This window comes from Neodothiora populina, assembly GCF_041146345.1.
Source record: "Neodothiora populina strain CPC 39397 chromosome Unknown canker_contig_17, whole genome shotgun sequence".
Lineage (NCBI taxonomy): Eukaryota > Fungi > Ascomycota > Dothideomycetes > Dothideales > Dothioraceae > Neodothiora > Neodothiora populina.
In genome coordinates, this window is record NW_027191406.1 from 1,439,586 (window position 1) to 1,466,651 (window position 27,066).

General features: G+C 51.0%; 8 protein-coding genes across 10 annotated transcripts; 5 read left to right on the plus strand and 3 right to left on the minus strand.

Annotated features, from left to right (window-relative positions):
• Window positions 1-399: 399 nt before the first annotated feature.
• AAFC00_004368 (uncharacterized protein) lies at window positions 400-2,863 on the plus strand (the record flags this gene model as incomplete). Of its 3 annotated transcripts, none has more annotated exons than XM_069348157.1 (2): window positions 400-1,545; window positions 1,595-2,863. In XM_069348157.1, 2 exons carry the CDS (start codon window positions 400-402, stop codon window positions 2,861-2,863), a joined length of 2,415 nt encoding a protein of 804 aa, XP_069202553.1. The 3 variants fall into 3 exon arrangements, with proteins under 3 accessions (XP_069202553.1, XP_069202554.1, XP_069202555.1); XM_069348158.1 differs by having other exon boundaries at window positions 625-1,545; XM_069344000.1 differs by lacking the exon at window positions 400-1,545 and having other exon boundaries at window positions 1,607-2,863.
• A 1,355-nt stretch (window positions 2,864-4,218) lies between these two features.
• On the plus strand, window positions 4,219-5,475 carry AAFC00_004369 (uncharacterized protein; the record flags this gene model as incomplete). Its single annotated transcript, XM_069344002.1, has 1 exon — window positions 4,219-5,475. One exon carries the CDS (start codon window positions 4,219-4,221, stop codon window positions 5,473-5,475), a length of 1,257 nt encoding a protein of 418 aa, XP_069202556.1.
• A 3,064-nt stretch (window positions 5,476-8,539) lies between these two features.
• Window positions 8,540-12,607, plus strand: AAFC00_004370 (uncharacterized protein; the record flags this gene model as incomplete). Its single annotated transcript, XM_069344003.1, has 6 exons — window positions 8,540-8,718; window positions 8,781-8,871; window positions 8,939-10,954; window positions 11,008-11,181; window positions 11,240-11,803; window positions 11,858-12,607. 6 exons carry the CDS (start codon window positions 8,540-8,542, stop codon window positions 12,605-12,607), a joined length of 3,774 nt encoding a protein of 1,257 aa, XP_069202557.1.
• Window positions 12,608-13,670: 1,063 nt separating this feature from the next.
• AAFC00_004371 (uncharacterized protein) lies at window positions 13,671-15,929 on the minus strand (the record flags this gene model as incomplete). The annotated part of the gene is made up of 1 exon (XM_069344004.1): window positions 13,671-15,929. One exon carries the CDS (start codon window positions 15,927-15,929, stop codon window positions 13,671-13,673), a length of 2,259 nt encoding a protein of 752 aa, XP_069202558.1.
• A 364-nt stretch (window positions 15,930-16,293) lies between these two features.
• On the minus strand, window positions 16,294-17,680 carry AAFC00_004372 (uncharacterized protein; the record flags this gene model as incomplete). The annotated part of the gene is made up of 4 exons (XM_069344005.1): window positions 16,294-16,350; window positions 16,416-16,758; window positions 16,814-17,544; window positions 17,603-17,680. 4 exons carry the CDS (start codon window positions 17,678-17,680, stop codon window positions 16,294-16,296), a joined length of 1,209 nt encoding a protein of 402 aa, XP_069202559.1.
• Window positions 17,681-18,369: 689 nt separating this feature from the next.
• On the minus strand, window positions 18,370-18,757 carry AAFC00_004373 (uncharacterized protein; the record flags this gene model as incomplete). The annotated part of the gene is made up of 2 exons (XM_069344006.1): window positions 18,370-18,464; window positions 18,559-18,757. 2 exons carry the CDS (start codon window positions 18,755-18,757, stop codon window positions 18,370-18,372), a joined length of 294 nt encoding a protein of 97 aa, XP_069202560.1.
• A 1,608-nt stretch (window positions 18,758-20,365) lies between these two features.
• On the plus strand, window positions 20,366-21,004 carry AAFC00_004374 (uncharacterized protein; the record flags this gene model as incomplete). The annotated part of the gene is made up of 1 exon (XM_069344007.1): window positions 20,366-21,004. The coding sequence occupies one exon, from the start codon at window positions 20,366-20,368 to the stop codon at window positions 21,002-21,004; it is 639 nt and encodes a 212-aa protein (XP_069202561.1).
• Window positions 21,005-21,645: 641 nt separating this feature from the next.
• On the plus strand, window positions 21,646-26,826 carry AAFC00_004375 (uncharacterized protein; the record flags this gene model as incomplete). Its single annotated transcript, XM_069348450.1, has 2 exons — window positions 21,646-21,720; window positions 21,784-26,826. 2 exons carry the CDS (start codon window positions 21,646-21,648, stop codon window positions 26,824-26,826), a joined length of 5,118 nt encoding a protein of 1,705 aa, XP_069202562.1.
• Window positions 26,827-27,066: the final 240 nt, after the last annotated feature.

Below are 27,066 nucleotides of genomic sequence, written 5' to 3' on the forward strand. Positions count from 1 at the left end.
CATAGATAGATCAGAAGTTTAGTTTTCTATTTTGTTGCCGGGATCGTGTTTGACGAGCACGTCAAGTTACCTGTATTCCACCGTGGCCTGAAGATGCGGAGCGCGGCAGCTCGGAACAAACCAAGACATCCTAGGACCGGAAATGATCCTGAGCAACAACACGAGCCTCAGACAACCCACCACGACACACTGCGATCATCACCTCACAGTGGTAAAGCATCAGATCGCTCGTCACCGGTAACTTCCTTGACTGGACATGTATCCTCTGAAGAAACACCATTATTAGATTCGAGATCAGAAAGTTCTTCTAGACTTGACTCTACTGGCGCATATGCCACACAATCCCGAGGCCAGTCAAGCGTCGCGAGCGACACCGATCAAACTCAGTGCAGACCTGGTATGCCTGGTAGGTCAATGATCTTCAGTTATGGAGCACTTGTCCTTCTCAGCACATTGGCCACATTAGCTGCACCTTTCCTTACCCGTTTGTTATGGACCGGCCTAGCAGACGATCAATACTGTGTACAGGCCATATACTTTGGCTATAATTCCTTGCCTTTTGCTGAGTCGAATGGTTCGTCATATTGGGAATCGGTGTGTCGGGGGCCCATGAAGGTAGCCTCCATGTATGCCGCTGCGAAGACTTATTGCGAGCCTGGAGACATGATGCCTGGCTTTGCTTCCATCCAGAAGGACTGCAAATCAGGTGGCGTTGACTTGTTGGATCTTGGCCCAATCGCCTCTAATATGACCGACACTTACATCCAGAGTTTACGTGTCGTAGCATTTGATGAGATTGCGACAATCGGTAGCATTACCGAGCCGGTGCTTATTGCTCCAGGGTACTTTAAGAGAGTGCATAGGACCATCACGACCTGGGCTTATGAAGTCAAGTCTCACCAAAGATATGGCGATGCTTTGTACATCTTCTGGGCTGGAATTATCTTGATTGGCGTAGCTTCGAATGCCTGGTCGACTTTTGTGAATATTCAAGCAATCTCTTTCAAATCCAGGATCGAGGACAACTCACTTGTAAAGAGCAGACGGAGAAAAGCTCTAGCTATCTTTCAGCGGCTGATCAATTGGTCACGAACTCACATCACCACTCCAGCTACTTTCGGGACATATCATCAACGACTGTACTATTGGTGTACCATACCGGCCCGCTTCGACTTCATCGTCGTGACTTCCTTTTGGATTTTCAGCACTTTTCTCAGCTGTATTGATTACTGGCCTTTTGCAGAAAACTTTTTCTGGCCTGATATGCAATACCAGCTGGTGAGATACATTTCTGACAGGACTGGAGTTATGGCTTATGCATCTCTAACGTTGATGTGGATATTTGCTGCACGCAACGACGGCTTTCTTTGGGCTACGGGCTGGTCCTACCGGACTTTTAGCATCTACCATCGTCATGTGGCGAGAGTGGGAACAGTACTCGGCATTGTGCACTCTATTGGGTATTCATATCTCTACGTTGCTTACTCGGGCTGGTCTGGTTTCTGGGCAGAGATAAGTGAGGCGTGGTTGCTGTTAGGCTTAGTCGTAAGTGATTGTCCTGATTTCTAGCATACACTTCCTAACGTACTTCCAGGCAACCATCACGATGACTGCGTTATTGGTCTTCTCACATGCTTGGCTCCGAGTCAAATTCTACGAGTCTTTTCTCTTTTTACACATCACGCTCTCGATCGTGACTCTAATCGGTCTCTTCACACACACTTCCAAGTTTGAGAACTACTCGCACTACTTATGGCCAGTGGTGTTTATATGGTGCGGCGACCGATTTCTGCGTCTTCTACGGGTCGTACATCACAACTATCGCGCCAGGTTCGGTCGCGACATTGTTCGCAGCACACGTACAACGGCCACATACAGCAAAGACTCCGATGTCATCCGCCTCGAGGTTTGGCCAACATCGTCTGGATTAGCGCCCGCTCCTGGTCACTTTTACTACTTGTATCAGCCAACTTCCTGGACTGGATTTGAGAATCATCCTTTCACTCTTGGCGCCTGGAGATCTGACGCCCTTGATTTTACTAAACAAGAAGTGGATGTGGACGAAGTGAATGAAGAAGAAGACGAAGAAGGAAGAGAATCGTGGGATGATGCTCCTAGACGCTCTTCGGTTGAAGGTACAGATGCCAGTGCGGAAGCAGAGCAATCGCTCCTGCAGCGTAATAACAGCGCAGCAGCATGCAAAGATGTATCACTGATATTCTGGGTTCGACCCTACGACGGATGGACAAGGCGACTGCGAGATGAATGTCTCAGGTCAGCGGATGGATTCATACACCCAACACTACTGGTTGAAGGCCCGTACGGACACGAGACGCTCTTGGAGTCCTACGAAACCATATTACTGATCGCAGGCGGCACCGGCATTGCTTCAGCTGCGCCTCACATCCTACAATACCTAAGACGACTGAACTATGACCACGAGAGCACTCGCACCACAGACCTACGACTCATCTGGACAGCGAGGCAGAAAGCCTTCGTGAAAGAGATGTGCCGCGCAGAATTAGCCCCCGCGCTGACACAACCCTCGTTCCATCCTTCCTTTTTCGCGACGCGGCGTGCTTCCGAGATGGAAGTCCGAGACACAAACGACGATGCTAACTCTCCCGAGAGCAAAGCATCACTCCAAGGCCTTCCGCCTATAGACGTCAAGTACGGACGACCCAACATTAAAGCTATAATCATGGACATCGCAGAGGAGAAACAGTGTTCGGAGCGGAGTAGAACGGCGGTACTGGTTTGTGGGCCGGCGGGCATGGCTGACGAAGCTCGCGCGGCTGTGCATGAGACGCTTAAAAGGGGGCATCAGCATATAGATTACTTTGAGGAAGCCTTTTGCTGGTAAATATAGGCAGGGCCAATATACAACACCATGAAATGTTTCTTTGAATCATTTTAGAGCTGCGGAGAGTACTACCTTGGTTGAACGTCTTTTAGCATTACAAGTGAGCCCATATTGTTGACATGGCAGCCGCAACTGTCGAGTACACTTTGAAATCATGCTCATGCTTCGCGAAACTGCATTGATACACCACAGCTGACATTCGGCATCGCAATCACGCGTGAGGGAAGAAACCCAAGCTGATCAGAGCTATATCCATTGGCTCGGTCATTTCAGGCGGCTCATTACCTACGACCAAATTTGCGAGGCTTGAAGCTACGCTTTCACGTTTGCAAGGCACCTACTTTGTGGAGGAGTGAGAAGTACCTTTACAACAGTAGGACGCCCTTTGTTTCCAAGAAGGAAGGGACTATAGATCCAGACAGCCAGATTTCGCCACAAGGTGCGTAGGTAGTTCCATATCAATTTCCGGCCTATATCAAAACCTTCGCCCAAAGCACGTCATTGGGCAGATCTTGCCAGCTCACAAATATGGTCGGTGGTGTGCAGTTTTCCTTTCTTGATTAAGAACGCCTCAAATGACAGAGAGAATCTAGCGATCATGCGGAAACAAGAAGTGCAGCCACCTGAGATGATAGATCTTCCAGATCGTCGCTAGACAGCCAGCTCTATCTGAGCGCTCGACGGGCTCCTGTACATACGCGGTCGAGGCTACGGCAGGCAACGTTCGAGTATGTCTATTTTTCTGTTGTTACGGCAGAGGCGAGGCGCAATGAGCGGATCCAACGGAGCACTTCGAAAAGCCACCATTTTTTTCTTTCCAATTATCGGTCTCACAGGAAACCCTTGCGTTTTCGCTACTTCTCACGAAAGTTCCATTGTCAGAATAAGAATGGAGATAATTCGGAGTCTGGACGTTGTTTCACTCTCTTCCCTCCACGACTTCCCGAGTAGCTGACGTCATCCAATTTATTTTCTCACCCCTTCGCATGGGGTAGATCTTGGTTATTGAGATATTTCTGCCGCGAACGTACGGGTTGCACTACTCGTTGTACCACTAACCATGACTGGAGGTGTTGATAAGGTTGAGATATACGATGTAGGGGCGATGGTAAGTGCCGCCAGAAATAGTAAGCAAGATCGATAAAAAGTGATGGTATGCGTCGGGGTAGATTCTGGCATATCTCGGTCTTGTTCCAATATTCTACGGGTACGTGTATTCTGGGGTTGTAGTGACATCACGGTTTTTGTGTGGATCTAGTAATTGATAAGGTCTGGGTTTCTGCATATATACTCAAAGAACGAAGGTGTCTTTCCATCTTGATCAAAGAACATCGCTGTGCATATTTTCAATCACAATGAGCAAACCAACAGTAGCAATCATCGGGTCCGGCTGGGCTGGCTTCACCCTGTCCCAGAAGCTGTCGTTGACCAAGTACAATGTCCAAGTCATCTCACCGATCCGGACTATCCAGTACACGCCATTGTTAGCAAGTGCAGCATGCGGACTGTTCAACTTCAGACTCGCAGAAGAACCAGTGAGGAGAAGAAGCCGTACGGAAGTGCAATACCACAAAGCCATAGCAGAAAAAATCGACCTCGAGAAACGCATCATCTACTGCAAACCGAGTGTCGAAGATCTAAGCCGAACAGGCGACTTCGAAGTGACTTATGACAAGATCATCATCGCACCTGGATGCGACATCCAGACTTTCGGCACTCCGGGCGCCAAAGAATATGCTCTTTTCCTCAAGACGACAAATGATGCTCGAATGATTCAGCAGCGTCTTCTTCAAATGCTAGACGCAGCATCTCTACCGGGACTCACAGAGCAACAGCAGCGCGACCTCCTCTCAATCCGGATCGTGGGAGGCGGCGCAATCGGCATAGAGGCGTGCGCAGAACTTCACGATCTCTGGCACGAAGACATGAGACATCTGTACCCGCACCTCGACGGCAAGCTATCAATAACGATCCACGACGTAGCGCCGACAATCCTGTCTACTTTCGAGAGCTCCCTAGGCGACTACGCCCTGAAGTCGCTAGAGCAGAAGAAAGTCAACATCAAGACGAGTTCGCACATTGAGAAAGTCGAGGAATCAGCAATCTTCACCAAGGAGGACGGCCGTCTGCCCTACGGCATGTTACTCTGGGCGACCGGAAACAGCGTCAACCCATTGGTGGAGAGTCTCGACGTCAAGAAACCCGAAAAGGGCCTCCCTCGTATCTTGACGGATCGATACATGCAAATTCTACGACCAGATGGCACCCCGATAGAGAACGCCTACGCCCTGGGTGATGCCGCAGACATCGAAGGCTACACGCTGCCCACACTCGCCGAAGTCGCGCTCCAAAAGGGTGAGTGGCTCAGCAACGAGCTCAACCAGCACGACAGGCCCTCGCAGCCCTTCGACTATAAATCCAAAGCCTTGATTGCTTATCTAGGTCAGCACGATGGTATAGTCGGTGGACAAACGGAATGGACCGGTCAGAATGCTTGGTTGGCTTGGAGGTCTGGGTCGTTGGGCTGGACGAGGAGTTGGAGACGAAGGGCCATGATTGCGATAAGTTGGTTGTTTGTCTGGATTGGTGGCAGGGACATTTCGAGGAAGTGAAGGAGTTGTTGGTGGCGAGTTTGTAGGCCTGCGCTGAGTTAAGAGATTACCTAGATGTTACTAGAGATATTGCGACAGTCATGCCACGAAAATAATGTTATTCTGACGATGCTGTCACTTTCTATCGCGAGCTTCATCATTTTGTCCCTCTTCGTTGCAGTTAGTCTCACCATCGACGACTGTATCCCTGCAACTAACATACTGCTGTTTCCATCATCAACCTTCGTGCATCATACTTCGCAACTGTCAGCGTTACTCTAGTCACACCTCACATATCACATTAGCATCCCCTGTGTGTTGACATATCAACAGGAAATGGACAGGGTCGCCTCCTCGAAATCGAGCGACCGATCATCGGACAGAGCCATTTTTAGAAACCGCCGTAAGGATGCTCACACACGGAAACAGCGACGGCATCGATTAGCGCGACTGGATCGAATCGCTTGTTGATGTCATATGAACCGATAGATCGGGGCCACAAAGGAAAAAGGAATGCTAGGGCATGCTCATATGTCCGTCTTCGGTCGGGATTCCAGGTCTTGGAATGCGGGAGACTTCGGACGTTCGCAGACAGATAGTCTAACTTATATTCTCTTCGCGTACTAACGGTTGTAGACCAGACTATCATTATGATATAGAATTTTACGTATGTGGTCCATTTTGTTACTGGAGAAGTAAATAAGTGATCGGACATGGCTGGGAACAGACGTGTATTGATCAAGTACACTTGGATATCCTGATGCTGATACTGGTGGTGATAAGGATGAACCCTATGTTCTTCTATTTGGTGGAAGTATTTCAAGGAAACATTTTTGCAGGAAGTCTGCGAAGGAAGAGGAATTGTTACATGGCCTGCTTTGTCGTCTATACCTGCGCACATCAGGTTGGATGGCAACCACCCAGTATAGAAGTGCGACTGCGCTTCGTACAGGCTAAGACAGAGGACAATGATAGTGGTCATGGCTTGGTCCTGTTGGCAATGGTCGACTTGGGGGTGGATCTGTTTCCGGCGTCTGTGAACTCCGTCCCAGACAGTCCAGTCGAGAAGAAAACTCGAGCTCTTTGTTCCGTGCCAGCTTAATAAGGCTGGTTTCGAAGCAGGCCACATTTGATTCAATCTCTTTCCTCTCCCTGTGTACGAATCGGATCAGGTCCTCTAGGCGGTCTTATAGCTTAGCAAAAATTTCGAATAGGAGAGTCAACTTCGACCTTGGGGTTCCCTCGGCAGATGAACTCTCGGCGTCGTCCACCAGTACAGCAACAACCAGACACATAGAAAGGTCCGGAGCACCATCGCCAGAAGTGTTTCCGGCGAGCGGACAGATTCCAGGCATCATGGCCACCGGACAGCCTCAGCACTTAGTCCCAGCTTCGCCTGCGCCTACTTACCTTATACCACAAACACCAGCACCCGACACACCCCTGCCACCATATAAAAGGAGCAGCGTTCCTCCTTACAATGGCACGGGTGGGTCAAACGGCTCCAGTCCTCTTTCCAGCGTCCCTTCCGAGGATACATCTTACGATGAGGAAATGGACGACATCGATGATACCGACTGCTTGCATGCCACTTTCTATGGTCCTCACGGCTTGTGTGATCCCAATCCGCCAAACTGTGCCGATGCTCATCCTAATGGAGGCGACCTTACACTACAGCTCGGACACCCATTCTCAGTGTGCAATCGTTGCCGAATCACCGAGATCTTGCAAGTGAATGGAATAGAGGCCGAGGCAAGACGAGTCACCGAAGGACTGGTATATCAAATGAGACCAAATGGATGGATCCTGATGAGAGGCGACCATGATATTCTCAGAGTCACCCAAGCGTTTCTGCGCACACTGCGAGAACGATGAGATCTCCCATTTCCATAGGAAGGCACTGGACCAGAACTACCTGACCGCCAATGCCCCTCCAGCGAATGCTAGGAGCGTGTGCAACGAATGTGTGTGCTACAACAACGTCGTCTCCACCCATTATTTGCCTTGATTGTAGCACATACGCGATCAAAGACATCAAGGCCAAAGCAAGTCAGAACGCGGAGTGGTTACATCGGACTGGCCGTAGCAATGCCGGAAGACGTGTAGCGGCAAGCAACACTCTACGTGTTCGTAGGCAGCGGAACAACATCTACATTGCTTGCAGATGTGGGCGTGATGCTTCTGCACCAACTGCGCGGCCGAGGGCATCATTCTGCTTGTGCTGCGAGGGCGTGAATATACTTCATCCAGGGCCTGTTTCCAATCAAGTCTTGAGGATCGGCGAAACTCTGGATGACTTGAGGGTCAACTTCCCCTTAGGGACAAGCGGTGGACAGCGTAATCGAGGTCAAACCCACAATCCTAGTAATGGACCATGATAGGCGAAGGACATTGGCTTCTATCATTCATTTTATATTCTTAAGGGAAGAACATCGCGGCTGTGTCAGTGTAGTCCACAGGCTTCATTTATATGATATAGACAAGGAGAAAGACGTGTTTTCGAGGAATCAAGGAGTTGCTAGGATATGAAGCTATTGTTGGGTACCGATGAGTTCTTTTTAAATGGATTGAAGGTGTAACTGAACAATGGTCATGGAAGGCTGAATGAAAGTCTCCATTCATCTTGATGCGCTGGTCACTTAAATGAATCGAAGATTGTTTGATGCACGATGCGAACCATCCGATGATCTCCTAAGTGTTATAAAGTGAGATGATCAAGTTTCTGACACGATGATCGCAGGTATTAGTCGATATACAGTAAGATAAACGTGCTCAGGAAGGGAAGTCTAGCGATCTGAGAACATGACGGTAGTCTTGGCATGCTAGTGCACGTGCGCTCGCGAATCGGGAAAGAGCGAATCGAAACCAAAACAACTCCATGTTTGAATCAACAAACGCGACAACATCGACGACATACAGTATTTCACGACCAACTCACACCACATTCTATACTTATCTTACAGCTGAAATCCTTGGATAGACTGGACATGACCGCCTCTGTACTATAGATTTACCTCGAACGAGCGCTCTCGGCGCAAGCATTTGCTCTTCAAAATCCATCAACACAGCAAACAATCACCTCACAATGGCGTCTCGCTCTAAGATAGCTGCGCCTCCAGGTTCTTCACAATGGATTCAAAATGAGCGCGATCAAGCACAGCAGTTCCACGACATGGAAGTGGAGGAGTTCAGCTTTGCGGTCACAAATGAATTGGAATGGCTTAATGAGCACATGGCTGAAATATTCAGCAAGGATGTTAAGCGGTCCGTAGTCAATGAGCCTTGAAGATTATGTAAAGAAACTTTAGCTGATACATTATGCTCAGAAACTTTGCCGATGTTTTCAAGACTCCAGGCAAACTTCGAGGCAAGACACCCATGACAGCACGAAAGAGAGATGCCTTGGCTGCTCGCGCGGTAAGTTCGACGCAGTGTTTATATCATCCCTGAACCAAAAGGGCAAGCAAGCTGATCATGATTCTAGCCGCTGGGAGATCTGTTTGCACCAAACTCACAATTAGCATTAAGTTCAGCACCGAATAATTCCTTTTACAACAAAGTAGCCCAGTTCAAAATTGCAGAAGATAGCACAGAGCGCAGTCCACAGAAGGGCAGCAGCCGCAGAAGCCCACATCGACCCGGCGAGGGGAACACTGACTCAGGATATCACGGTATAACAGAGGATGAGATGGAGATGGATTCTCGCAATCCCAGCGGCACCCAAAGTACATTCGGTCAGCCCAGTTTCGTACAAACAGTCGTCGCGGAACCACAGCTAGAGACCTTGGAAGAGACTGTCCAGCCGAGTATACAGCCGACTACTGCAGATATTGCCAAGCCGCAATGTGCAGATGACGACGTTGAAGACGCAGGACCAGACACGCAGGAACCAGATGATGCGACGGTGCCCGATGATGACCCGGAGATGGAACAGGAAAGAAATGCTGCCAACTCCCGCGACAATCGATCTTCTTCACCGCAACAGGATGCGCCCGAGGACGAAAGGGCTTCTGGTAACTGGACAATTGAAAACGAAAACGATGAGCCACATCCAGATGTTATGGATGAGGACGATGACGAGAATGCGAGATCGCCATCGGAAATGTCTAGCCCGGAAAACAAGCTTGTTAGGAAGAGTAGCTTGAATTTCGCCGCTCTGCCAGCAAGAGAACCTCTGAAACGTAGCATTGGAGCAAGGAACAGCCACATCGATGCCCTTGGTCGTAACAGTGTGCCTGGAAGGCAGACCCACGGCAGGAGTTTGGGCGCGAGTCAACCGCAAGCCGAGAAGGACGAAGACGAGGAAGACATGGAGAATGCAGAGGTCGAAAATGCCATAGAGGATGACGAAGATGAACAGAAGTCAGATGAAGACGTCCGTGATGAGGCTGAAGTCCACAACAAAACGTCCACCCAGCGATTGCACGACAGAATTAATGCTTTGGGTCAGTCCAAAGAGCCACGTGCTTCCAAGTCGATCCCGTTCGCTGTACCTGCCGTCGACTATCCAGTTTTGCCCAAGGAAGATGATGCATCTGATGAGGTGCAGGCTCAGGACGATGACGACGACGATGATTGGATAACTCCGATACGCTCTCGGTCTGGACAGGTGGCTGGAGCACATCCAGTGCTCACTCGTCAAGACACTGTAGATTCTCGTCCATCGACTGCTGCAAGCATGGAGGAACTTCCGGTCCCGGCCATGCGCCAAACTCCTCACAAACATTTCTTAGGACACCAGAAGTCATTTTCAACTTTGTCACTCGCTTCTCCTGGTAAACTGGAGCCTTCGAGTCTACATAAGAAGACCGGATGCGTATCGAATCCCGATTTGGCTCATGCTGCAGGTGTGGTAAACAGCACAACGCCAACATCGACCCACTCGAGGAGGTTCGCAGATGCCCCGCTGAGTGCATCGAAAGCCAAACTCTATTCCGTTCTCAAATCGGCCAAAGGCATTTTCGCCAGTAGTGCCAGTGCTAGTGCTCAGGCCAAGATGGACTCTTTGACTTCTCCTTCACGACAACAAATCGCATCATCGCAAGGCGTCGAGTCACATACCTCGAGAATGCCTGGCGGATTCGACGCCGAATTCTCTTTCCCTCCCAAGCCCATCGAAAGACTGGCCGAAGGCAGGAAAACAAGAAGCTCTACAGAAAGTGACAGGAGAAAGGAAAAGGAGTCAAAAGTTGATGATCTTGAGAAGGCGAGAGAGAAAGAACGACAGAAGGCGGCAGGCCAGAAGGCCGAGCGTGAGAAAGCTGCACGAGTGGAGAAGGAGAGACCTGCCACTGCCGGAAGGCTCGAATCGCCAACGAAGGCTGCTGAGGAGGATGTCAGTGATGTCGACGATGTGCCTCCACCTCCGCCACCAAAGACTCTGGCTACTGCTGGTAAACTGAGAGCGCCCGGTCGTCTAGTCAGACCCGCAAGACCCGCGACCGCACCCGGCCACAGACCGGCACCAGTCAGCATCAAGATTGCGTCACAGTCTCAAAGAGTGAGTACAGCTCATTTCCGAAGCCATTATGTCTTACTGACCTTGATATCTAGCTTGGCTCCGCGCAACCACAAGACCGCTCACTGGAACCTACGCCACCACCGACTGCACCGAAGACTGCAAATCGTGGTAGGGCTGGAAGTGCACAGCCCACTGGTCCCAAGGCAAATCCTGCTTCTACTGCTCGGGTGCGCGCTCTTGAAGCTGCAGCTCGTAAGAAGGAACAGGTAAGGACATGCATCTGTATTGAAAACGTGAAAAGAATTTAGACTAACTCGACTAAAGGATGAAAAGGCTGCTCTCCGCAAAGTCGAGCAGAAGCGTGAGCTTGAAAGAAAGCGAGCCGCAAAAGCCGAAGAAGAACGGAAAGCAGAAGAAGAGCGCAAAGCTGCCGAGCAGAAGCGCATACGCGAAGAACGACTTGCAGAACAGCGCCGCATACAGGAAGCTCGCGCTGCAGCTCAGAGACAAGCCGACCAGAGAAAGCTTGAAGAACAGCGTGTGCAAGCGGCGCAAGAAAAGGCCAGGGCAGAGCAGCTTGTGGCAGCCTTGGAGCAAGAGAAACAGGACAAGGCGCGGGCTCAGTCGAATTATCCCCGAGGCGATGTCCAAGGCACACTGAGACAACTTGCTCAGAAAGAAGTTGCCCGTCCAGCCATTCCAGGTAAATCCTCCAAGCGAGCATTAGATGGGGAGGATGAGCCGCAACAGAGACCTGGGATGCAGCGCGGTCCCGCCACCTATCACGCCCAGGAGAATAAACGAAGGAAGACTTTGGAAGAAGAAGAGGTCGCGCTGGAGCGTCATTCGGTCATGGCTCCTCCAAAGCGACCATCATACATGCGCAAGGTATGTTATCAACATCACGGCAAGGATGAACCATCATTCATTGACACTCAGCAGAACACGCAGGAGACCTTCAACAAATTCCCCAATGGCTACAGTCATGCACCTCCTCCTGCTCCGCACCACCCTCAGGGCATGAATATGTACAAAGCGACAGTCAACGCCCAACATCAGCTACAACATGCAAAGCCGCCGATGCATCCTAATGACATGCTGAAGCTGTCCACTGCACGCATTCCCTTTGCAGACAGTGCCAACCAGGCAGGTAGCAGCCATCATGCACAAGACTCGGCAGCGTCAAGTAAGCCACCGCCATCAGCCTTCAAGACGCCGGGCCGCCCTGCTAGTGCAATGCCAAAGTCGACGGCAAAGTCAGCTATCAAGTCCTCACCTCTCTACGTCAACGGCGAGAACATTGCGCTACCGGAGATCCAAACAGATAGCGAAGACGAGTCTGACTCCGACGACGGTTCTCCGGACGGGAATCCAGGCGCCGGCGCACGCAATGGCAATGGCGGCTTCCGCGCTCCTAGTTGGGTTGCGTCACCCGCGCTTCGCGATTTGCTCACGCAACAGCAGCTGGTGGACCCAGAGAGTGTGTTTGGTCCCATAGCGCCGTTGCAGATGGACGAGGTGTTCAAGGGCACGAAGGCCGATCGCATGAAGAGGTTTAGGGACCGTGGATCTTCTGCTCAGTGGCTTGAGAGTGGTGACGCTGTGACTCAAGAGGAGAAGAAACGAGACCAGGAGATGAGAGGCAAGTTGTTCAAGGACGGAGGCTGGAACTACAAGCAACAGATGCATTAGTATTCCTTTTTGTCGGACGGGTTCTCTGATAATGCTCTCTGTTTCTGAAGTGCAAGGGCAAGGGTTGCCAAGGCTCATGGTTGCTGCCTCTTCGCATCTTCTTGAATTTCGTATTTCTTTTCCTGCTTCTCGAAATCATCATCACTGGGAAGGGTCAGGCCGGGAACAGGGTCATTTGATGACAGGAGTTTTTGGAACGGGCAACGGCACACGGGGGGTGGTACAACAAGGGTCAGCTTCTGTTGACTGGAATTCATGCATGACTACAAATAGGGTGGTTGGCATCACAGTGATCACCATACAGTGCAGGTAGCGAAAAGAAACGACAAGTACTTGTGGTCAAGTTTTTTGTTATTTCTCGATCGAGCTATCATTACCATCACTACTGCTCTAAATGCTCTACTTTCCATACGGTCTGTTCATTCGCTTCTCCGTTGCTCGTCTTCCCCATCACCGATACTACGCAAGGTAAGGTATGATTGCTCCCAAAGGTAAGCTAGGTACTGTAACTTTACCTGATCTCGGCATTCTCTGCTGCTTCTGCCTACCTTCGCCTTCCTATTGTGTTGGCATGGTAGGAAATTGACATCGGAGCCTTTGATCGACGAAGACAAATGCGTCCAGATGCGGACGCCGCATCTAGCTACTGTCAGGAAGGAGGGCGAGAGATAGAAGAAGATAGGGGGTCTGGAGTCCACGGAATGGGATAGTTCGTGTTCTCATATAATTTCTTTGCGTTGCTGTTGCTGTACAGTATTGTCTGGTACTCGGGCCCGGCTATTCGCGCTTCTTTGCCTTGCTTGAGGTGGGTAGGGAGGTACTTTGCATAGCTAATTACACATTACACATGAAACGTATACTGCTCGTGTCGTGTTGATTTGAGAAAGGGTTTGCTTTTGGGGTATGTCAAAGTCTATAATACATTCATGCATGCGGCTCTCCTTTTTATTTCTTACAAGACAACAACAAAATAATACATGGCTGCGCTCATTGACTGATATAGCTGCCGGATATAAGAGGGGAGAAAAGGGGGGGGGGGACAGAGAGAGAAACGAAAAGACATCTAGTAGCGGTCACGTCTCTCGCCGCCGCCGAAGCTCAGTCGTCGCTCGGAGAAGCCGCCCTCGTCGCCGTTGTCTCTTCCTCCGCGACCGCGTCCCTCGCCTCCTCTGCCGCCTCTGTCACCGAATCTTGATCCGGATGACCCGCCTCCGCGACGGTCGCCAAAGTCACTTCCTCCTCGTCGGTTGTCTCTGCCGCCGACGTGGTCGTCTCTGCCGCCGCCGCCGCCGCCGCCGCGGCGACGTTCGCCAAAGTGCTCTCTGCCTCCGCGACCACTACTGCTGTTGTAGCCTCCTCGGCCACCGCGGTCGGAAAAGGGGTCGCGGTCGGACGAGTCACGGTCGTCACGGCTGCCTCTGCGGAAGTCTCCGCCGCCGGAGCGTGAGTTGATGCCCGCGATGCGACCGAGACCGAGCTTTTGAACCAGGCCTGGACCAATCCTCGGGGGATCGGGCATCCCAAAGCCAAAGCGCGAGAGGTCGTTCATTGCAGCGATGAGATTTTGCTTGCGAGGGAACCATTGGTATACTCCTAACATGGCTGTGTAGACTTTCTCCTTGTCCTCGAAGGCGACGAGCTTGACGGCCTCGGCGACCTGGCGCAAAATGGTGGCAGCCGAGGCGGGAATCTGGGCTTCGCGGGTCATGTCGATGTCTGCCGTGGTCAAGACGCCAGGCTCGAGCGGTTTGAGAGGAAGGTCAGGTAGGCGACGACCGAGCTCGCCGCTCTCGAAGTTCGCGGTGAGAAGCCATCCTTCACCCTCCTTGCCGGCACGTGCGGTACGGCCGATGCGGTGGATATACGTCTCCTTGCTGCCGGGTATACCGATTTGGATGACATGAGTAACGTTGGGGAAATCCATTCCTCTGGCTGTGACGTCGGAGGAAAAGAGGATACCGGAGTTGCACAATCTGAAGTTCTCGGCGGCACGAGTGCGCTGGCTCTGGCTGAGTTTGGCGTGGATCTCGAAGATCCTGGTGCTGCCGAAGGGGTGTCTGCTTCTTCCACCGAACCTGCGGTTGGAGAAGCTGTCTACTGCTTCAGTGGGGGCAGCGGCGGCTTTGTCGAGAGATTCGACGGTAGGGAGGTTTCGTAGAATCGAGGTCATGCAGGTGACTTCGGCTGTCGAGTTGAAGTAGACGATGGCCTTGAAGGGACGCACACTGGGGTCGTCCTTGGTCTTCTGGATTTCTTTTGTGATGATCTCGGTGAGGGCAGGAGCATAGTTCTCGAGGCCGTTGACTCTGACCAACTTCTGGGGCACTCGAGTGTGGGTGGGCTCCTCGTCGTCGCGCACGGTCTTGACAAACTGGAAGTCGGGCTTGAGAGCAGTCTTGACCAGATTGACGACATCACGAGGCACGGTGGCGCTGAACATCAGCGTCTGTCTGTCCTTTTGCTCGGGGCCTGGGAGAAGCTCGAGAATCTCCTCAATCTCCGGCCAGAAACCCTGGTCGAGAAGTCTGTCGGCCTCGTCGAAGACCAGAGCATCGAGTCCGGGTGCGCTGACGCCCGAGTATTTGTCGCTGAAGATGTCCTTGATCCTGCCGGGGGTGCCGACGAGAATGTGGCTTCCTTCTCTCTGCATCGCCCTCAGTGCCGAGCTCTTCTGTGTTCCTCCGACCGCCGTCTGCACAATGACGTTGGTGCCATCGACGAGTCTTCGGGCCTCGACGGCGATCTGCTCGGCGAGTTCGCGGGTGGGTGAGATGATGATTGCGCGGATGTCGTCAGCCGTCGTTCTCGGTTGCCTCCTCACGTTGCTTCTGCTGGCGAGAGAGGGGTCTTGCGAGATCATGTTCTGTAGTACTGGAATCAAGAAGCCGAGCGTCTTTCCTGTGCCGGTCTTTGCCTGGGCAATGAGATCGCTGCCTTGCAGAGCCTGGCTGATGGTGGCAGACTGCACTTCGGTCATCGTGTCCAGGCCCATTCTCTTGAGAGATCGGACGACATTGGGATGAACCAATTCTCTCTGGCCCAGCTCCGCGAAAGTGGTCAAGGGCACATCCTTGGCAGGTAAGACGCCATCATCGTTTGCTGCTACTGCTGCTGCACCGGCATCTCTGAAGAAGGAAGACTGAGAAAAGCTGCGGGCGCCGATGACCGACGGCGTCGACAGGCGCTGTTGGAGAAGCGTCGTCGACCTCGACTTGGTGCAATTCACTGCGGCATTGCGACCGACGGTGATAGTCCTGGGGTGGACGGCAGATGCGGCTGTCCTGGGAAGAGTCGCTGTGCTCCTTCGGAAGGCCGAAAGCATCACTGAGATGGATGGATTTGCCTCGACAAGAAAGATAGAGATGGAGAGAAACAGAGAAATTCGATGAAACCGGGATTTGCAGAATGGGGGTATCTTGAACGCAGCTCTTTCCTCGTGTATCAAGAAATAAAAGAAGGTGATGATATTTTCTGATGTCTGGTTAATTATTGTCTTCGAAGGCGAACCGAAACGAAATGGAAACATTCGCTGGAGATTTTCCATTTTCCAACAATCCAACGTCGATCGTTCTTTCTTCTTTCGTTCTAGCGCCGACCCTGGACGCGGTCATCCGCCAAGAATCTCCGTTTCTTCTCCGCTGCCTCCGCCCTTCCACTCCATCTTAACTCCGTCTGGTCCCCGTCCTCTAATAGCTGCGCGGCAATCCGAGCACCTTTTCGCCCACGAAATTCATTATCATCTCCTGCAATTGAGCGTGTCAGCCATCATTCTGCTTCGTCCGCGATGAAGTGTCTGGTAGATGCTTACCCGACTTACGGGTGCGATCCGCGGCACAAAGCACTCCCTCAGATACCGCTCAACATGATATTCTGCGGCGTATCCCATTCCGCCCATACTTAACACGCTCCTCTCGCATGCCGTGAGAGCTGCTTCCGCCGCCAGATACTTGGCGCTGTTGCATGCCACTCCTACCGCACGCGTAGATACCGTCTCATCATGTGCAGACTGGTCATACAAACGTGCCGCATGGTAAGTCACAAGCTTTGCTGCCTCGAGATGCATGTATGCCGATGCTAGTGGATGCTGGATCCCTTGGTTTTGACCGATAGGACGGCCAAAGACGACGCGCTCACGGGCATACATCGATGCTCTTTGACTAAGATCAGCCGTCGGAATCGTCACAGGAGACTGTGAGATGCACTTACCTCTTCAGCGCCGCATAGCCCAGCCCCAATGCCTCGCCAGCCAGAAGACATCTCTCAGCATTCATACCATGCAGCACGATCTTGAAACCTTGTCCTTCTTCTCCAATCAAGTTGTCAGCAGGAATGTGATAGTCGTCCAAAAACACCTCGTTCGCATCGACTGCCCCGCCGCCCATCTTCTTGATTCGTCTCAGTTGCAAGCCTGGCTTAGTCTTGTCAAAATCGATGAAGAACAATGATAGTCCTTCTGACGCTTTCTTGACTTGTTCCAGGGGCGTGGTGCGCGCCAGTAGGATCATCTTGTTAGCCACCTGCGCAGACGATATCCAGATCTTCTGTCCACTGACGCGGTATCCTCCCGTTTCCCCTTCTACTTTCCTGGCGGTTGTCTTCAGTTTCAACGTCTCAAGTCCAATATTTGGCTCCGTGACTCCGAAACAGACCCTATCAGTCCCTTCGATCAACCCCGGCAAGAACCTCGCCACTTGCTCCTCTGTGCCGAACTTGGCCACCGGCTGTGTGGCATACACATTGGCGTGCACACACTGCGCCCCTGCCATGCCCGCACCTGATTCAGATATTGTCTGAAGCATCATCGTCGCCTCTAGTATGCCCAGTCCGCTGCCACCCAGGCTGGGTGGGAGTGCAATGCCTATGTAGCCCGATTTGGCAAGAGCGGAATGCAATTCGTGGGGATACTCCGAGGCTTGGTCTTTGGCTAGCCAGTAGTCCTGTGTCTTTTATCAGACTATCACAGTCGCAATCATAGTCTATGAGACCAGAACATACATCGTCAAATCTAGAGCATATCTTCTCGATGGTCGCTCGTACATCCAGTTGATCGTCTGTGAAGCCCGACATCTCCATCAATCTGTGTTTTCGCGAGGTCGAGAACTGCCTCGTATCAAATCTTCTATTCTCTATCGGTGGTACATCTCTCAAGCAGATCGTCGTGGTGGTCGTTGCAAACCTCTGTAGTGCATTTGCAGTCATGTACGAGCAGCGGGGTACTCTCACCACCACTCTCGGACATCGGAGCGATGGTATAGCACACTTGATCATTTTTGTTCCTTATTCCTATCCTCACTTTGAAATTCCTCTCGATTGCAACCAGGTGTATGAAGGACTTATCCCTTTCGTGTTCTATGATAAAATGAATAAGCATGGGCTTATTACCGAGGTGGTCTACCATGCTCAGGCACTTTACTTTACCCCACATTGAGAGGGGCGATACTGTATGCCATTCTGCTCTTAAGGTTCTTGGATCTCTTTTACTTCCGAGGACTTGACTCAGGCTTGCCTTTGGATTTGCCTGAGTTTACTTCTCTTTGGCTTTTCCTGTTCATGAACGGTTGTTCACTTATCTGCACTTGATCTTCCTTTATGGATGTGTTGTCGCGCGTGCAGGATTGGCACAATGTCTGAGATATGAATTGAGTTTCGTCAAGTTGTTTCATATAGCATTGATACATAGACAAGTCAAATCCTTCGTTTGATACCCCCCCGTCCCGCCTATTTAGTGGATGTCTGGTCTGTCGAAGGGACGGAAGAAAGATCTAGAGATGCTTATTGACCTCGTAATCAACAGCCGAGTCCACGATCCCATCAGCGGCTGAGGGAACCCCTTCTTTGTTCATTACATCGTTGACGCCTGTTTTGTAGTGTCAGCATCTATCCTTTAACCCTCACCATCATCATATTTCATCTATCTTGGTAGCCTTGGGCTCGATGAACATGAAACATACCTTCGTTGACCAACGTGTCCCCACCTGATCTCTCAATCGTCGAGCCAAGTCCTCCTTGTTCTCCGCCGGAAGACGAGGGCTCCTGTCGTGATTCTGACGAAGAAGAGTAGTTCTCTGAGGGGCGTTGCTCGAAGTTGTCGTTGTTGCCGCCGCCGAAGCCCGAATCGTTGTCGTTGTTGTTGTTGTTGTAGTCCGACATGTTTGATTGCTTTTTTTGTGGATTGTGGAGTCGATCTGGAAGTCGTGTACAGATATTTGATGGTCGTGAGATATTTGTGGAAGCTTTTGAGAAGATGGCACAACTAGAACGTGACGGTAGGATAACTGCTTTCTTATACTGTTGGTGACAGGACCTTGTCTTGTCTGAAGCATCTGCTTCTATGAGCTCATTGGTCACTCATAGTATATATCTGCTACGCCTACGACTCGTCGATTTACCCTTTCGCCTTGTTTACCTTGCGCAAAGTCATGCAGCATGTGGACAATGCAGAGTGACTGTGACGTCGGCAATATATATTCGAGTCAGATCTATAAGCGTAATCATAAGGTACACAGTAATTGGACGACGTTTTCGTCATCGAGACAACTACGATCTACGTGGCATGCGTATACATGTTTGTTTACTGTAAGGCTCATGAAAAGCCAAGTTTCTAGAGCGTCCAGTTTCATGCTAGAATCAAGCAACTTATATACAGGTCGATCAATGACGCCAAGTCCTGTTTCGCATGTGGGGACTTGGTTATAGAACAGAACACCAGTCATCCTCAGCATATTCGCCGACCTTGGTGGCCTCAGTCCACCATGTACTTTCAAAGGGCTTGTATCTCTCAAATGCCTCGATAGCCTCCTTCAGCTCCTGCGGATCACAGAACTTCTCCCTAATGGTGTTTCCAGATTCACTTACCCAGACAATCTTATCCATGATGCAGAAGACGCCTGAGACCCAAAGACTCTGATCACGCGGCGACGACCGACGGCATTCTTCGACATCGTCTGGGTCATCGAATGCCGTCATCGAGTACGCAAGCTCTGGCAGCACGTCGAACGGGCTGCCATCGTATTCACACACATATAACAGATCATCATCCAGTTCGACGCGACGCCTCAAATCCGACCACTTCATCGGATTGGCACGGTTTGTCACCACGACGCGGCTTAGATCGTGGCCGATTGTGTCGGCAATGCTTCGTGCTCGCCAAAATCGACACTGCACTATCTCCTTTTCTTCGGCGGTAAAGTCTCCAAAGTCGTATTTCGCGGCCAGCGCGTGCCACCGCCACCGCTCTCGCATGCCGAGCTTGACGAACTCTTGGAATATCTCGTTGCGGCGCTGTGTAGGTGGCCCGCTGTGCTCGTTCCATTTGTGAATCAGATAGAGCTCCGAGGCAAGAGCTCTAGGTCCATTGAACTCCATGTTATGAACTAGGGGGCAGCGTTTTTGGGCAGAGAGCTTGCCTGAAGTGAAGATTCATGATGAGAAAGTGATGGTGTTGGATATGGCTTATTTATTGTGACTCATAGCTCCATGTATCATAGGTGGGCCAGATCATTTTGTCTCTTCTGACCGTGCAAGTGCTCCTTCATCTGTTCATCACTCTATTTATGATTAGATAGTCCTTTCTGTATACCTTGGCGACTCGCAGTATGAATTCGGGATTTACTTAATCGAGTCTTGGCGCGGCGTTCACCCCGCATGACATCGTTCTCAAAGGTTGTCGTTTCCGCCCATCTAGGAATTCTACATCAATCATTTCCTCAAACACACTGATCTGCGACGAATCAACACCGCTTCGAAAACATCCTAGTCATGAGCGGCAACGCAGGCGCCTACGGTGCGCCAGCCAGCGACACAGACTTCCGCAAAACATGGGATCGAGAAGAATACGCGCAAAAAGCCAAAGACCGCGAAGCCCGCATCAAAGAAGAAGGCAAAGCGAAATACGAAGCGGCGCTGGCAGGCAAAAAATACATACGACGAGCATCGACACCCCCAGATGCAAAAGACACAGAAGCGCGGAAAGCCCGCCTCGATGTCTCGGCTCAGATTGGAAGGACGATGCTCGTGCCTGCCGGGTCGGCGGTGGGCAAGCGGGGAAAGGGCGCGGGTTTCTACTGCGATGCTTGCGATCTCACGTTCAAGGACAATCTGCAGTTTGTCGAGCATCTGAACAGTAAACAGCATCTCATTGCGACGGGACAGACTGGCGAGGTCAAGCGAGCGACTCTGCAGGACGTCATCGACAGGCTGGAGTGGCTGAAAAGGAAAAGAGATGAGGAGAAAGAGAGGGAGACAATTGATCTCACTACCAGGCTGGACGTTGCAAAGGAGCAGGACGAAAGGGAGAGGGCTGAGAAGAGGCGGAAACGGAATGAGAAGCGAAGAAAGACAAAAGACGGGATGGGTGTCAAGGAGGAGGAGGTTGAGAATGATGGCATTATCTGTTGATATGGGAGATGGAACAAAGGTTTTCACTGGGAGTGAATGAGCCCAAGGAGCATGGCAAAAGCCGAAGCAAATTCACGAAGCATACACGGCGTTTGGAGGGTAACATGCAGTATGGAAAGCATGAGGGAGTCTCAAGGCGTCAGGGAACATCATGATCATCACTCATGAAGGATGGTTTCGGGGTGTTCATCGAATTGTATCAGCAGAACACTAACGTGCATACATCAAGCATTGCATTACTCTTCTCGAGACGTTGTTTCGAGCATTCAGTTTACCTTCCGAGTGCTTTCACACCTCATGCTTATGCGGCCGTTGAGATCACAACGCTACCTACCTTAGTCATTTACACGCGCTTTCGCGTCACAAGTCGAGTCACGCGTAACGCCAAGGACATGTGCATTCATCAAGGGAATTATCCACGGATTTAATGTAAACAAACATATCTCTCACTCTCTTTCTCTATCTCTTTCACTTCATTAAAACTTGAAAACACGCCCAGCGACACCAAATAACAAACAATCTAATGCCATAGGACAGGGATTATTCACTGCATAACTCGCTACTGCCATTCCTTTGCATGGGGTCGACTTCCAACTAAATCCGTTCCTTTATCGACCCATTCGGCCAGATTCTCTATCATCATGGACGACTCGATGGCGGAATCTGTCTTTTCAGACGAAGCAACCAGCGACTTTGAGCCCGAAGTCATCAAGCCTGTGAGTTCTGCTACATGAGGTGCGTCTCGTAAGTTGCAATCGTTGATGGGAGCCATTGAACAGAAAGCCAAGGCTGCTCCGAGGAAGGCAGCTGCGGCGCCAAAGGCGAAACCTGCGCCAAAGAAACAGACAACTCTGAAAGTCACAAAGAAGGTTGCACCAAAGAAGCGCGTCGTCGACTCCGAAGATGAGGACTCGGATGTAGACATGGCTTCTGAACAGGACGATGACGATGACGGCCTACTAAACGACACACCTCCACAGAGAAAGCCGAAAAAGGCATCGGCGCCAAAGAAGACGGCCGGACATCCATTGGAAGAGATCGAGAACGAGAGTCTCGCCATCGACGCCGAAATGGACGATTCGGCAGACTCAAAACCGAAGAAGGGAGGAAACACGGACAAGTACCAGAAACTCACCCAACTTGAGCACATCATCAAGCGTCCAGACACATATATCGGATCCACAGAACGGACTGAGAAGAACATGTGGGTCTTCAACTCCGAGACAGACCAGATCGAAGCGCGCGATATCAGCTATGTTCCTGGTCTCTACAAGATCTTCGATGAAATTCTCGTGAACGCCGCCGACAACAAAACAAGAGATCCGACCATGAATGAGATCAAAGTCTGGATCGACCGCGAAAAGGGCGAGGTCTCGATCCAAAATAACGGCAAGGGTATCCCCATCGAGATTCACGAAAAAGAGAAGATATATATCCCCGAGATGATTTTCGGACACCTTCTCACTGGTTCCAACTACGACGACGACGAGCAGAAAGTCACCGGTGGCAGAAACGGGTACGGCGCAAAGCTCTGTAACGTCTTCAGTACAAAGTTCATTCTCGAGACTGTCGATACCTCGCGCAAGAAGAAGTACGTTCAGACCTGGCGAAACAACATGAGCGTCATGGAAAAAGCCAAGATTACTGCATCATCACGAGGCGGCGACTACACCAAAGTTACATTCTACCCAGACTTCAAAAGATTCAACATGGACGGCATGGATGATGATTTCGAGGCTCTGGCCAAGCGCAGGGTTTATGACATGGCTGGATCGTTAGCCGGCGTCAAAGTCTCCCTGAACGACACCAGAGTCAAAGTTACCAAATTCAAGCAGTACATGGAGATGTACTCCAAAGCCATCAAGAGAGAAAGCCTGATCGATGGCGGTGCTGCAACTGAGAAGGAGGTCATCATCACCGACAATCCCCATGAGCGATGGGAGATTGGCTTCGCCGTATCAGACGGCTCTTTCCAGCAAGTTTCCTTCGTCAACTCGATCGCTACAACTTCCGGCGGTACTCATGTCAACTACATCGCTGATCAGATTGTCGGCAAGCTCATGGACGCCGTACTCAAGAAGAACAAAAAGGGCTTCCAATTGAAACCAGCTCAGATCCGAAACCACATTTTCTTATTCGTGAATTGTCAGATCGTGAACCCGGCTTTCAATTCACAAACCAAGGAGCAACTTACCACTAAGCCAAGTCAATTTGGTAGCAAATGCACACTGAGTGACAAGTTTCTCAAGGCTATCGAAAAAACCGAAGCCGTCGCCAATATCATCCACTTCGCCCAGCAGAAGGCCGATAAAGCTATGCAGAAGACCGACGGTAATCGTCGCACACGTATGAGCAATTCCAAACTCACCGACGCAAACAAGGCTGGAACCAAGGACGGATACAAGTGTACTCTGATCCTGACTGAAGGTGACTCGGCTAGTCTGCTAGCACTTGCCGGCAGAGCGGTCGTGAACCCTGATCTGTTCGGTGTTTTCCCTCTGCGTGGTAAGATGCTCAACGTGCGCGATGCTTCCCACGACGCTATCATGAAGAACTCGGAGATCACCAACATCAAGAAATTCGTCGGCCTACAACACAAAAAGGACTACACAGACACCAAGGGTCTACGTTATGGTCATATCATGATCATGACAGATCAAGACCACGATGGTTCTCACATCAAGGGTCTCCTGATCAATTTCCTACAGGTTCAATTCCCCAGTCTCCTCAGGATTCCAGGCTTCTTACTCGAATTCATCACTCCTATCGTAAAGGTCTGGAAAGGTGATCCGAAAGCTCCTCGTACCAAGCGCGATTTCTTCACCATGCCCGAGTATGAGGCGTGGCGACAACAGTCGGGAAACCAGAAAGGCTGGGACCACAAGTACTACAAGGGATTGGGTACTTCCGATACACGGGACGCGGAAATTTACTTTGCTGATCTTGACAAACATCTAAAAGAGTTCCACACCATGCAAGAGCACGAAGCACAATTGATTGATCTTGCCTTCAGCAAGAAGAAGGCTGATGACAGAAAGATGTGGCTCCAGAACTACCAGCCCGGCACCTACCTTGACATGTCTGGCAAGGAGAAGATTTCCTATGATGACTTCATCAACAAAGAGCTGATTCTGTTCTCCATGGCTGATAACTACCGTTCCATTCCTTCCCTCGTCGATGGCTTCAAGCCGACGCAGCGCAAGGTCCTGTACACAGCTTTCCGCAGAAACCTGAAGAAAGATGTCAAGGTGGTGGAGCTGGCAGGTTCTGTTTCGGGTCTGACTGCTTACTCTTACGGTGAAGCCTCGATGCAGCAGACCATCGTAGGCCTTGCCCAGAACTTCGTCGGTTCGAACAACATCAATTGTCTCGAACCTAGCGGCAACTTCGGTTCTCGTCTTCAGGGTGGTAGCGATGCTGCAAGCGCTCGTTATATTTATACTCGTCTTTCGCCCTTTGCTCGACGAATTTTCCACACAACGGACGAGGCCCTCCTGACTTACAACACAGACGACGGCAAGACGATTGAACCCGAGACGTACATTCCTATCCTTCCTATGATATTGGTCAACGGCGCCGATGGTATTGGTACTGGCTGGAGTACTAGCATCCCGAACTATAATCCTGAAGAAATTGTCGACAACCTAAAACGCAGAATGCATGGATCTAAGGAAGATATGCAACCTATGAAGCCTTGGTTCCGTGGTTGGACGGGAGAGGTTGAAGATATTGGTCAAGGTCGTTTCAAATTCGGCGGCAAGATCTACCAGACCGATGACAACGAAGTCGAAGTCACTGAGCTTCCCGTACGCATGTGGACACAGGACTTCAAGGATAAACTCGAGGAAATCATCAAAGCCGAAAAAATTCCCTCGTTCATCAAGGACTACACGGAGTACAACACCCCCGAGAAGGTCCACTTCATCATCAAGCTTGAGGACAAGTGCATGAAAGCCGCACTTGAGAAGGGTCTCGAGGAGCAGTTCAAGCTGAGCAAAAGCATGGCCACGACTAACCTTGTCTGCTTTGATGGCCAAGGACGCATTCACAAGTACGAAACACCCCTCGACATCATGGAGGAGTTTTACCACATCCGTCTCGCCTTTTACGAAAAGAGAAAGCAATATATGCTCAACGAGATGCAGAAGGAGCTCGACAAGCTGAGCAATCAGTCGAGATTCGTCAAGATGATTATTGATGGCAAGCTCGTTGTTTCGAAGAAGAAGAAGGCTGTCCTTGTGTCCGAGCTGGCAAAGCTGAACTTCAAGCCCATTCCGAAGGTCATTGAAGCCAAGAAGCAGGGTGAGTTCGAAGACGCCATGCAAGATGACGAGGATGAGGAGGGTGAAGTAGGCGCCAATGACTACGATTACCTTCTCGGTATGGCTATTTGGTCTTTGACATCCGAAAGAGTGGAGAAGCTCTTGAGACAGATCGGCGACAAAGAAGTTGAGATTGACGTCTTGATCAAGAAGTCACCTAAGGATCTCTGGGAGACCGATCTCGACGAGCTACTCGAGGAGTGGAGGACTCAGTTACAGCAAGAAGTCACACGTGCCAAAAAGATCAAGGACAAGGGTCGCCGTGCCTCTGCCAAACTCGGAATCGGTGGTGGCAAAGGCAAGGGCAAGGGCAAGCGAGTCCGCGGTAGTGATGATGAGAGTGATGAGGATTTTGCCGTCTCGAAAAAGGCGAAGGCAGCAGTCAAGAAACCCTCCAAAGGCGCGTCTACACTCATGGATAACTTCCTCGCCACCAGCAAACCTGCCGAAAACTATCCTGTAGTCAAGGGGATCGAACAGAACCCAGTCGACCCTCCCCCGGCGGAAAAACAAGGCCTCATACCACCTACATCGAAGGCATCAAAGGCTTCCGCAGCTGCGACTGCGGCCGCCGCGAAGCCAGTGGCTAAGAAGAAGAAGCTGGTTGTCTCTGACGACTCGGATTCTGATGATCTCGCTGCTATCAAACCATCCAGAGCTACTTCGTCAAAGCCGTCACTGCTGGATGATTCAGACGACGAGGTTTTGAAGCCGAAGAAGACCGCCAAGAAACCCTCGCCACTCGTCGACTCCGACGAGGATATGGAGCTCGACGACTTTGTTACGAAGAAACCGGCCAAGTCGATTCCCGCCAAAGCTGCTCCAGCAAAGTCTGCTCCTGCGAAGAAGAAGCCTACCAAGATCGAATCTGAAGACGAGGACATGTTCGACGCCGTGGAGGAGATTGCTGCTTCCAAACCTGCCCCAGCTGCAGCTCGTGGAGGCCGTGCAGCTGCGAAGAAGGTCACTAATTACAACCTGATGTCTGACGATGATTCTATGAGTGACGACTTGGGAGACCTTTCTAAATTTGTCAAGCCTCTCCCTAGCTCTATCCCAGCCAAGCCTCTGATCACTGAATCTTCAGGCCGCCCATCCAGTTCTCACAGCGTTACCAAGAAGCAGCCCACTAGGAAAGTCAGTGTCGATCCTGTAGGGGATGACACTGATTGGGCAGAGTTGGCCCGTGGAACTCCTGCTAAAGGCTTGAACAACCGCGACGGTGTCACCCTCAATGGCTCATTCGAAGATGACATGGACGATGACAGCATTCTTCTTTCGACTCGTAAACCCGTGCTGAAATCTATTCAAACCAAGACGAGTGGCACATCCAAGGCCACGAAGCCTACAGCTACGAAGAAGGCGCCTGCGGTCGCTCCGTCCAAGATCCTCTCACCAGCGGCCAAGGCATACGCCGCCAAAAAGCAAGCCAAGGAGGGCCCTCCAAAACCTGCTGCGAAGGCAGCACCCAAGAAAAAAGGGCAGAGCTATCTCAGATGACGAGATTGACGAGGATGACAGCTTGGCGAACGATATCTTGAGCGACGACGATGAGGGCGCCGTCTCTCCACCACCTAAAGCCGCTGCAGCCAGACAGCCAAGAAGAGCTGCTGCAGCAAAGCCGGCGGCGAAGAGCAAGTACGTGCTCGACGATAGCGAGGAGGATGATGAATCAGAAGAAGCTTCGGCGACATTCGAAGAGGACGATAGCGAGTAGCTTGGTGTCCTGGAAGGTGGTTC